General features: G+C 45.4%; 2 protein-coding genes and 1 long non-coding RNA gene across 3 annotated transcripts; all 3 read right to left on the bottom strand.

Annotated features, from left to right (window-relative positions):
• Positions 1-427: 427 nt before the first annotated feature.
• Positions 428-754, bottom strand: LOC129382296 (DNA-directed RNA polymerase III subunit RPC10-like). The gene has a single exon (XM_055066085.2). The coding sequence runs from the start codon at positions 752-754 to the stop codon at positions 428-430; it is 327 nt and encodes a 108-aa protein (XP_054922060.2).
• LOC126521886 (uncharacterized) lies at positions 753-2,321 on the bottom strand. The gene is made up of 3 exons (XR_011895140.1): positions 2,199-2,321; positions 1,665-1,796; positions 753-861 (listed from the first exon to the last, which is right to left on the bottom strand). It is a non-coding gene; the product is annotated as an uncharacterized lncRNA (long non-coding RNA).
• Positions 2,322-6,282: 3,961 nt separating this feature from the next.
• On the bottom strand, positions 6,283-11,212 carry LOC126521885 (uncharacterized). The gene is made up of 3 exons (XM_050170615.3): positions 10,974-11,212; positions 9,998-10,081; positions 6,283-6,563 (listed from the first exon to the last, which is right to left on the bottom strand). Exons 1-3 carry the CDS (start codon positions 10,999-11,001, stop codon positions 6,427-6,429), a joined length of 249 nt encoding a protein of 82 aa, XP_050026572.1. The 5' UTR covers positions 11,002-11,212; the 3' UTR covers positions 6,283-6,426.
• Between the last annotated feature and the right edge of the window lie 1,299 nt (positions 11,213-12,511).

The following is a 12,511-nucleotide window of genomic DNA, read 5'->3' on the forward strand; positions in this document are numbered from 1 at the left end:
TTATGTGTAAGTGGCCGCAAGGTACAAATTGAAGGCAGAGGACTTAGCACACACTTCCCTTCACATTTTCAACATATATTAAACAAATTCCAGGCATACATCTTGCCCATGCAGTCTATGACACTTCAATATCCTTTAATCACTAACCATATAAAAGCATGGCAAACCTTACAAAAATGTAATTTCTTGAAACAGCCTTCTTTATTCACGATAAGCTCATATAGACCAATGAGACAAAAACATTAATGAATTCCTTCAGGAATGACAGGCACCACAACACCACCATGTGTGCCACTACTGGATATCCATTTTCTTGTGTTATATTGTAGATATTATTTTCTTGCAGAATGCAGCATAAAGAAACCATGCTGCTGTTATATGCATGCAGCATTTCATCCAAGACACAAAAAAGAAAAGAAGAAAGTGGTCAGTCTCTCCACTGATGCCCACACTGAGGACTGCAGCACTTGTAGAATGTAGTCATGGGCTCATCGGCTGATCGTGTTTGAATCTGCATGAAATAGGCGCGGCTATGGCTGCACTTGGGGCATTTTTCCTCAGTTGAATCCACATTCTCCCACGCAGCAGCACCTCCGAGCACGTCATCAACATCCTTGAGCCGTGGGTACTTGCGGTTTGACATCTTCTGCTTAATGTTGTGCACGTATGGACATGTGTTGCAGGCAAACCGAAAGCAATTGAGGCCTTCCTCTACGATGAGAATGTTGGAGCAGGTCGGGCAAAACAGAAGCATCTTCAACAGTTCTTTCTTTCCCAATCACTTAATGAAAAGCAGGTAACAGCCAGCCAGGACACAGCTCACAGAGACGAAGAAGTGCAGTCGTGTACCTATAACTGATGCTGGAAAAAATAACAAAACACAATAACTGACACGAAAAAAAAAAACACTGAGACGCACTAAATTTGTCCCTGCTAAAGTTAGATGACACATAGCATATACTAGTGATCTCAATCTTTATTTAGCATTCATTCATTTACAAAAAAATTAACACAACAGGGGTAAGATGGCGCAAGCGTTGCTCTTTCCAAAAATTCACTTGCCCTTATGGTTTACTGGATATTCCCGAGAACCTGTCTTGTTTGCATAGCACACACTTTTATACAAGCACGAAACATTTTCGGGTCTTATGTTTACGGGTGGAAACCTATCATTCCTGATTTTTGCACCTTGAAAGAGTACTTTCATAATTAGGCTAAACCTGATATGTCCCGAAAGTTTTGTTCCTTTGTAAAAGGTAAGAATAATTGAAGGTGGTTACGAAATTAATGAACACTGCCTGCCTTGTGTGAGTAAGTGGTCACGATATATAGCAATATTAATCATATATGAATATGATATGGGCTTACTTTTCGCTTAACACTCCAACAAAAACCAGGATATGCCATATTTGAGTTCCTGCCGTCCTTGAGTGAACGAAAGCTTGTTGCTCTTTTAGCAGCCGCATTTACGTGAATGCGGCAATGGCATATCGCAACACATTTCCCGCAAGTCACAAAAATATAAACGGCAAATGGTCAGTTAATTTAAGATCATGATATACCCACGATCCCCTTTTTTCATCCTCAGCAAAGCAATAGAGTCACATCACCAAGGAGCAGGTTTTACTTCATTTGGAAGTGCAACTTTTTAATTTTGTTCTTACCTTTGTAAAATACTCCCCAAAATCCCTTCTTCTCCGAAAGAAACCACTGCTTCAGCCGGGGAACTCTGCGCATATAAGCGCAGGTGCAAATCACCAAAAGTCCAAACACCACCAGGCCATCGAAGGTGTACGCTGCAAGAGTGCAAATAATTCTATGTATGCTGGCGCAAGCTACAGCTGCTTATGCAAGTAAAATATCTGACAACTGAACGACGAATGATGCTGCCTGTACAAGCAAAGATTTAGTCGCTAAAAAATAACGAACAAACAAGTTGAAGATAGCGTTATCGATGTTCGTGTTGCTATCATCGAGCAATATAGTACCAAAAGACTAGTCGCGTTGCAGTATGACTGAGAAGCTAAAACTACAAGTTCATGGGAAGTGCAATGGTGAACGCTGCATGCCGAACACGTCGCATTATGGTAAATTTGTTAGCAATAAGGCCATTTATCCTCATTTCATGTATGTGTATCGGTGAATACCTTTCGTCAGGTGAGCACTCTGTGCACGAACTCGATGACACGAATACTAACCATTCGTCATTATTTATCGAGAGAACATGGGCACGGAACCACCGCCAGCAATCGTCAGTCAACAGTCACAATACCAACTCGACCAACTCCACAGCACGAATCCGCTTGGATTTTTCTTCGGCTTGCTTCGACTGGTACGGCTCCGCTGCTGACGATGGCACTGCGAATTCAGGCAGACGCGTTTACGGTGCGACGCGCTCTTGCAATCACTTGCAACTTTGGAACGGCGCTATCTCGGAAGACACACAAAACCTTGCGCACTTGGAAATTTGTCGCAGTGTTAGAATGTCTGGTGTTGGGTAATAAAAAAAATATATAATATATACGTGTCTCTTCCTGACTTGTTCTGCTGTCGCGAGCAAACCATGATGCCAACGAAGAACCATTTTCACACTTGCTCTCCCACGATGCAAATTCCCTTGGTTTTCTGAGTGAGCCGTCGCCAAAATAATGGGTAAAGGCTGCTTGCACGGCTGCACTACATATATGAATACAAATTTCGCCAACATCCATTCTGTCCTTGTCGCTTGCGAATGCACAGAACTTTTGTCATTCACATCGCACACCCTGCGTGGCTCTGCATGAAAACACTGAAAAGGGGGATAGAATAAATGTATGAGTGGCTCCGCGTTGCACCATCGATTCCTTGTGGTAGTGAAACTGGTCGGAAATCGACTGGTAAGCAGTGTAGTTATTTACGCGCGGTCCAACTCCATAATACCGCCACAGACACACGCATGGTTTCGCATGACCTCTGTGACTGTGACTCTTCCTCTATGGCTGCGATAGTGCGGATTGTTATTATTTTTTTATCTCGGAGGCTATGCCTCTAGCGTTCTCTTCGCTTGTTCTCAGCAAAATGGAAACCGCCTACCCTGAGCTTAAATTGCGAAGAAAAAAAATCCTGAGCCATTCCACTCAGGGATGTGGATGACCAGCGAAGCTGTGTATCACAGGGGAAAGATTGCCCCACAGGCTGCTAGAATAATTAACCAAATGCAAACAAATGTTACACGTTACATTTATTGGTTCCCGGCACACCTTGGTTCACTTGAGGACATTCCTGTCAATCCAAATGAATCGGCCAACAGTGTCGCCAGCGACCTTACAGACCGGGCCGCTTTTACATATGGTTTTGATTCTGCTGGGTTGGAGAACCTACAGAGAGATACGCTCATTACATACAATGAAATTACAAAACATTACTACATGGAAAGGGGGGAGTTTCCACCCCCTCACTATAGGCTAAACAGAGCACAAGCAGTTACACTTAGGCAATTACAAACACAGTCTTATTATTCACCTGCACAAATAAAGGAATGGTATGGCATTACAGACATGAATATTTTATGCAAAGCATGCGAAAAGGAGATATGCACGCTTGAACATCTGCTCTGGGAGTGTGGGTCGCTCGGCCCTGGCATTTCCCGGAATCGGTTTTTAGGAATGATCAGATCTTCAGATCATATCCCTCAAGTCCTGGCTGTCCAGTACGCCCGTGATAGAGCTAGGAGGCTTGACCTCCCGGTCCCGACATGGGACTAGCCAGGCAGGTGGCAACACCTTGTACAGGACCAGAATAAAGTTTTTTCCTCCTCCTCCTCCTCCTCCACAACAAACAGGTGACACAGAATTTTGAACATAGGTGCGAACACATTTATTGTCTTTGTTCGGTGGTCATCGTGACGAAAGGTACGCACAGGTATTGATTTTTATACATCCGCTTTCATCAGTGTTATACATTTGTTATATACGTTCGTGTTTTCATATCGCGATATACTGAGGCGAATAATTTGTTGCCGAAATCACCGCACCTACTGGCAATGGGGCAATGTCGTCAGCGCCTTCGCAGAGGGAGGGGCAGTATGGGAACGCTGGCATGATGAGCGGTAACTGAGTCAGCTGTGGAAGACGACGAACACGAACGCGCGAGCAGTGGCACGAGCTATTGCTGATGATGATAGTTTTTGCTCACAGATTTGTTGACGGACACGAAAAATGCAGGGAACGCTAGCCATAAACAGCTTCGCTCTAAAAAAAAAATTAGCTGCGGCTTAGCCCAGCTAACCCTGGATATGCAAAGCGAAAGCTTGGTTTCACCTGGTTAACTCTTGGTTTCACTTGGTTAACCTTCGATTTAGCTGTAATTATTATACTTAGGTAGGCAATCATCGTTAAGCCAGGTATGGCGCCTGTGCATTGGTCGGTGGCTAGACATGTCTGTGATTAGGCTTGGTTAGACACGCATCGTTCGACGGTGCGACACCGGTTGTGCCACAGAGAAAGCGCAAGTGCTAGACATGCAAACAGACGCCGCGAACATGCGCAGCGTCGAAGCACAAACTGACAGGGTGCGAACGCGGTCGCTACATTGATCTCGACGGTGCAACGCCTGTTGCATTCCGGACCCTCTCCAGTGAAGCAGTTCGCCGGGCGATATCCGCGGAATGGTCAGACGCCGCTTGGCGACGACGGCTCAAAGCCTCCCACTCCCGCGCAACCTTCAGAGAAGACGGCCCAGCCACAGAACACCTATGGCCCAGCCTCGCTCTCATCCAAGGCCAAGCTCGCGTTGATTAGGTTAGCCAGTCCAACGCCTGGCCAGGCGCGCGGCGAGTCACGTGGTCAGGCGGCGACCCTGCTGCGGAGAGCGCATGCGCCGACCCGGCGGCGACGGCGGAGCTCGGCGCGGCGAGTCACGTGATGCGTTGCCAAGGTTACGGCGCAGCTGCGGTCAAATGAAAATCAAACTGCTGGCGACGGCGAAACTCGCCTGGACGCGGTTAGTAAAGCCTTCGCTTTAGAAGCCGCGGCAGAACTTGTTCTACCTCATTGAATGCAGAGCCGCAAAGGCAGGAATGGTCAAGGGCGAACTGTAATATTGCCTTCTGTAGGGATATGAGATGGAGGACACTGTAATTAATCGTAAATTGAATTTTCGGCAACTGTTTGTGCGCATAGAAGCCAAAGTTGTACACGTTACCACAAAATATAACAAATAGAAGTTACAATTACTCACATTACACAAAATTCAATCGATCACTAGTGATCATGCAAATGCTGCCCCACCAAATGAACTGAACAATTACTAAAACGTAATAAATTACTTTTACGTTGCTTCCTCCAGACTTGCATCGACATAGAACAACTAACGTGAATAGAACGAGCTGGCCTGGTTGTTTTAGTGCGTCCTCTGCAGCCTTTCACACATTGATTTTCAAAAATTTCTTCGTTCATCCCCTGACTGTTAGGTTTAAACTGACTGAATATGAGCGCGCAGACATGGTGGCGCCATTGAGCCACATAAAAACGCGCTACTATTCGCGAAATTCAGAATGCGGGGCCGACAATGCTGACAGAGCGCCGGTGTTTGACTGTCGGAACGTGCGCATCCGCGAGGCTTCTACGTGGCTCGACCATTTGCGTTCTACTGTTAATAGTTCAAGTGCTCAAAAGCTAGCTGTGTTGCCTGTTACAACTGGAATCATCAACAATCTAACTAGTTGCAGAAAAAAAGAAGAAAAAACAAGGCAATTGAATTGCGGTGAGCGTTACCGAGTAAAAAAGGTAATCGATCAATTACAAAACTACCAATAATGTAATTGGTCAATTACATGTAATGCGTTACGTAAAAGCATGGCGTACGTACTTGGACGGGACCAGTGCCGTCGCGTGACCTGAGCCACATCGGTTATTTCAACTTCTTTATGCTGTTCAACTTGACTGGATTGTTGCAAATTTTTGTTTGCTCAATTTGTGTTAGTTTGACATAAGCATCAATGTTTGTATAAGCTGCCTCAAAGCATACTCGGAGGCGGCCATGCTATCTCGAGGTTGCGGGATTGAATTACGGGCGCGGCGGCCGCATTTCGATGCGAGTTAAATGAAAGAACGCCCTCGTACCGTGCATTGGGGGCACGTTAAGGATTCCCTGGCGGTCGAAATTAAAGCGGAGTCTCCTGGTACGGCGTGTATGATAATCAAATCGTGTTTTTGGCACGTAACACCACAGAATTCAATTCATTGCTACTTATTTTTTTAGTAGAGTGATAGACGTCCATCACCGTTTCAAAGCTCGGCGTACTGAATCGTACAAAAGGAACTTTATTCAGGTGAAAAGACAATAAAGGATGAAAGGAGGCTTAAGCTGCGCATGAAAAGAATGATTATGTAGTTCTATATATGTACATCAAAAGGTCGTCCCTCGTCCGACGTTTCTCGTCATGGTTCAGTATCTGGGCAAGGCGAGGTTCTCCTTGTTCTTCTTGTAGACGTAGTAGCAGAAGAACATGGACACGACCGCAGCACCAAGGCATGCGACGACCACCATCGAAATTCCGGCCACTTGCAGGGGTGAAAGCTGGCCTGCATGTGCGGGAAAGATATGTCAAACCAATACGTAATAGACGACAGATGAAGTGACAAGATGCTGCAGAGGTTTCCGACGCAAGCTTACTGGCGTGCTCTCGCGACGCCAGATATATGCTGTCGTCACAACAGAACTGTCCCTGTTTTAAAAGTAAAGGATGTCGCGCTTGCGACGCAAGCTGCTGCCAATGCGACAAAATTTCTCCCTTTCTCTGTTTACGTTTTCTCACGAAGTTGCTTCACTTAATTACAAAGTTGTTTTACTTAATCACGAAGTTTGTCCTTTTAATGTAATACAAGAATGAATGTTCCCGTGTCTGCATCGTTTATTCTCCTTTGTACTTCTGCATGGATCCACAACTAACCTCAGTATAAGGATTGAGACGCTGTCGCCTAATGATACAAATAAATAAATAAATAAATAAATAAATAAATAAATAAATAAATAAATAAATAAATAAATAAATAAATAAATAAAGTAAATAATAACTTGCCCAGCTACTACCGATATTAAACGTCATCATGCCGCCTAAGCCAAAGCTGGCGTGCAAGACGAACACGGCCCACTGCAGGCATGGCTGAACGGCACCTCATATAACAGGTATTCTGTGATATCACACGCTCCTCTATTACATGTAGGAGGCCGGATTAAGGCTCCCCGCTGTGCCAGGTGAGCGTGACAATATTTTCAACCTCATCCCTTAGCTGGCCTTGAGGCCATACTTTCATTAAGTACGTTTTTTTTTTTTTACTACCACACTACTTGGTCGAGTTCACCCGACACATAGTTTGAAAGTACATCCGCAGCTCTGTCTTCCGTTGAGGTACTTTGAACTGAGGCAACGCATTTCTTAGTTTCAACTCTCTTGGTATAGGTATTATTGAGAGCTCTGCGTTTAAAATATGTCACTGTGGAGACAATTGGATGCGAATGCCTTCGATATTGTGTGCGAAGAGAACTCTTGACCACCCTTGGTGCACTGTACAATCACCCTTCGTCGGTGGAAAGCGTCTTGAGACGCTGGTAAACGCCACTGTGTGTCTTTGAGGTGTCCTTAAATGTGTCTCTAAACACGTTGTTGGGTTGCTTGAGGACATGATGACTGCGCGACACAATGTATGAGTAAAATCCCACTGTTAGTGAGTGAAACCGCCAGCTAGGTTCTTTCAAACGTTATGTTTTGCTAATCTCACAGTAAGAAGTTCATTAGTAGAACAACAACAACAAAATAAAACCTATATTTCAATTTGTTAAGATTGCGCGCCGGAACTACGCCACCACTGCGCCACTGTGACGTCATGGGTTTCAAAATAATTTTCTCGTGTTTGTGCCGCTGTGGAGTAGTTAGTGAAGGTTCTCTAAACTAGCTATGTTCAGTTTTTGGCTCCTTTAGAGAACGATTCTGCTCATCTTTACCGATGAACAATTAACTAAGCCCGGACATGCAGCCGCCGTCAAAATTCATCACGTCACGGCGTAGAACTTCGAGGCGGCGGCGGGCCATCCGTCTTTTATTTTTGCGTCTTTTCTGGTTTACCAAACCTCCTCTTACGGTAGATGTTTCTTTCTTTTTCATTTTGAATTGCAGAATGACAATTTACTTATACAGCTTAACTTATTTTTCTCTTTGGCGCCCCTTTAAAGTGTCGTTGATTTTGCGAACTCCACAACTGCTTCTTTCCCATCGCATGCGCAAAACTGTGGCGACGGACATGCGTGTCCTTGCCGTCTACATGACTCCTACAAGTTTCCTTCGAAGATTTTATCTAAATATTTCTTCGGGAATAATGAAAAAGCACAGTGTAGTATAGAATAAGAAATTGTTTCATTGTCGGCTTATGCCTTCTATCGTACTTCAACTAGCGCGATTAGTAAGAGTTACGTGGTAGGATTTTGAGCAAAGGATTATTGCGTGCCGACATGATGTTTCTTTATCTTCCCGAAAGGTTCGCAGCACGTACACTGGGCCACTTGGATTGCGGATCGCGGGATCTCAGAAAACGTTCAACTTTCGTGCAGGCTGCAACAGTAGTCAGTAAGACCGCACATCGCAATGTGCACCACATATCCTATAGAGGCTGTAAATGCGAATACTATAGGCTGCGTTGAGAGGCTGCGCAGATATTCAGCTTCTTCTCAGATTTCGTCTTCCGTAAAATTTTGTGGTTGAGTGTACGTACATGGGACAGATATAACCATTTTAAACCCCCTTCGATATAACCAACCTCCTTGGATATGACGAGGCATGTAACACGTACGTTGTAAGGTAAAACGCGCATCACCCAAGCAGCTGAAAGGTTGAAATTCAATCCGAAACTAATATATACTAGTATATACTAGTGCCACGACACGTCGCAATGTTTTTTTTTTTTTTTTCAGCATGCTATCATGACTGGTTGCCTATGTGTATACTCATTGTCCGGGGCAATGACCTGACACTGTTTAATAATTTGTGCAGCAGATTCTAGTTGGCGTCAATAACAATGTCATGATAGTTGTATGAGGCTATACACTGTTCACAATTTTGAAGCGGCACTGCGCGCTTAAGTTAGGCTCGGAGCGACTGCGCTCGAGGTGGTCCGACGTATACGAGACTTCCCGAGCGATCCAGAATGGTAAGATTTTAAAGCTCGAATCACTTACAAATTATACGACGTTTCACAGTCGCCGTGCCCAAGCTTGTGAATATTGTACGCGCGTATACTGTACTCGTCCAATGTGGCATTGAACACGTCTATTTCTATATAGCATGCCAGGAAGCGATCTTTTTGCACATTTATATTATCGCTCAAGCCAATTTAGTACAAGCTTCATATCGCCAAAGGTCTTGAAGTAGTCTCTACGAAATATAGAGGGGCATCTCTAACAATAACGTTTCGCAATGGCCTTTCTATTGAACATATACAAGTACTCGTCAGGCGATTGTTATTTTTGCGAAGATGAACACAATGATGTTCTTCTGTGTCTTCATGGTTGTCAGTGCACCAGACATTGCAAAGTTATCTTTCACAGCTGCTTTGTTTAAGACAGTGCACTCCCTCGTTCGTGCATATGGACAACTGACGCGCTGATGCCGAAAAACACAGTTTGTGTGTCTGACACCCCAAAATCAAATTGCCAACTTTGACTGCAGACTATGATCTTCCAAGCAGCCTGGAAACAAGCATTGCGATCTGACCTTAAAATCAAAGTCAGCGATTGTGTGCTGAATTCCCTGGTTGTTCCAACCGTTTTGTGAAGGCGCATCAGTTATTTCATTTGACCCTCCAATATTATATAGACATATATGTGTCAAAAAGTCAGGTTGGCACAGGATGACTTGCAGTTTTGTAGCTGCAGCATGTGTCTTGATTCAATGTGCACTCACACGTTCCATAAAAAAAAAATAAAAAAAAATGTAGGGTTGGATAGTAATGTTGGTGCAACTCACCGGTTAGCTGCCCTTCGCTCTGGGCGTTGAAGTCGTATCCACCGGCACCCTGAGCGGTAACTTCAGCGACAACGGCAATAAGGCCTGCAAGACGGCAAAACGAGGTGAAGCAGATCGACACGGATGCTTCACAAGAAGCGTGACTCACAACGCTGGAAGCCATGGACGCAGTCGCGCCCGAGTCCTTATCTATTGTGAGTAAACGTTTCCGCCATGCGTAACGCGTCTATTGTCCATTTTTCCCCTTCTGCATTTTCGCTACTATAGGATATTCGTATGGATGTAAGTTCCTCCTAAAGAGTATCCATTGTACACTCACGAGACAAAGGGCTGTCTTATTGCTGTACAGAAATCTTCGAGACACATTTGTTAGCGTCAAGCCTAAACTTGACGTTCAAGTCGCCGCGGAGGTAAAGCCGCCCAAAGTGAGCTCGTCCGACGTGCTAGGTTTACGTTCAAACTATCCAGTGATAAACCTATCGAATTTTTACACTGCATCGAATCAGGGGAGATACCACAAGAGTTTTTGCGTCCAGGGACTCTTGTTGTCAATTTGTTTTCGCCTTTGCTTAAATGAGCAAGGAACAAGGCGCCATGTTTTATTTGTGGTATGCAGGGAAGAAAAGAAAGAAAGAAAGAAGTACGCTAACTAGTCTACAGTAACCGCTAGGAATTGTTGCTTGTTACTGCTAGTAGTAATTTAAAACGTCTTTTTAGGCCCTATACATTGAAAAGCCGAAGAGGCTTCGACGTATACGTGACATTATCGGCGTTAGTGTTGTCCTACCTTTAGTATCTATACAATAACAGCAAAGAACACCAGCTGCTCCACGTTATGAGGGCCATTGTGTTTTCGCAGAACAAACAGTAACGCGACGGCGCTGTTGCACGCATCATACGCTCGACGACGAAGGCGGCTGTACCATGGCGGCCAACGTTCAACGCAAGGGCGTAGACCGCGTTCGTGACCACTCACCCAGCAGCGTGGTTAGGAGGAATTCCATCGCGACGCACGGCTACAGCTGTCACTCGAAGTCCTCCGTCTCAGTGCTCGTTTCCCCGTCGTCGACAGCGTATAGTAGCTTGCGGAAAGCTGTCGAGTTTTTGTCCGTCTGGTCAACGACTCGCAGCGGTCGAAATAATTCCGTAACGGGCCAAGAACTCTCGGCGCCGCAAAGCCTTATCTAAGCTGTCCCGAGGCGGGGCTCCCTCAACGGCCGAGTCTCTCGCGTACGGAGACCTTTGGAACACTCCTCCTCACCGCGTTTTTATTGGTTCTTTTTTGGGTGACGACGGCTCGGCGCAAACAACGCCGTCACCGCGGCCGTTGCGTTGCGTGCCGGGCTGCAGAGCGAACCCCACCTGAGGGCGATAACGGTCCCGTATGCGCGAGCGGGGTCTCGCCGCTTCGCCGCTGCTATGCATGGTGTCGGCGGGACGTCGCGATCTGTGCGTATACCGAAAGATGTGAACTGCGGCTGTCCGGCGCAACTGGAGTAACAAGTCCCGAGCGCGTTTGATGACAATTCAGGCGCTTATTTATCCACATAAAACACACACACACGAGCTCTAATATACGTTGGTATGAATGTGCATAAACGTGCCCAGGATTTTTTTGTGATGCTGTGTTGTAACTATAAGGTTCTGTGGCAGATTTTCGTTGGTGACGTAGTCTGCGTGCCGTTTTTTTAGGCATAATCTATGTGTAGTGTACTTCCGCGGCTAAATAGGCGCTCTTGTTTCATGATTGACCCGTCATTTAAGAATCCAATTCTCATTTGGCATTTCCTTATCTCATATTGTTATATTCCTATGCAGCAGTAGAAATTTTGGGTTCTGCCGACTTTCTGTGCGTCCGTCCAATGCATAGGTTGTGCCCCCCCACCCCGCCGCCCCCACCCTCGAAGAAAGAAAAAGAAAGTGTCATTATACGCTTTCAAAACGACAACGTCATGTCAACAATAAAATTGAGCGCAAAAATACAAAATAAGGTACCGCATAAATGTAGGGATACTGCCCAACGACGTTGTCGTCATTGCTTTCGTCGAACTACTACTAAGACTTAATCATTCAGTGCAAACACTTTGTGTGAATATTCGTATTTTGCTGCTCAAGCTTTAGTTGCTTACCCGTGTTTATTCTTTAATGCGATTAGCACTATTAAGGAATTCAGGAACAGGATTAGCATTATTCAGGGCCACTGTGTATGCGCCGAATAGACAGCTTGCTGTTGGCTGCATTCTGGTCTAGCCCACGACTTGGGTTGCTGCTGGACATGGTGCCTGACATTCTTGGGCAATCCTCCAGCATAGCCAGCGCCCCGTCCACAACAGACATCGAGCGCGCTCGATTAATGGAGAGCCATTGCAACGAAGTTGCCGCCAGGATAAAAGGGGTACCACGGTATTTCAATTGGGCTGGAGTGCTACAAAAGAATACGCCGTATCGTAGTACCACGCAGTGAGGTTGCCACTTCGTGTGTCTTAGGGTGGCAGTACGGTGTGTCGCTGCATT

Source organism: Dermacentor andersoni, chromosome 6 (genome assembly GCF_023375885.2).
Source record: "Dermacentor andersoni chromosome 6, qqDerAnde1_hic_scaffold, whole genome shotgun sequence".
Classification (NCBI taxonomy): Eukaryota; Metazoa; Arthropoda; class Arachnida; order Ixodida; family Ixodidae; genus Dermacentor; species Dermacentor andersoni.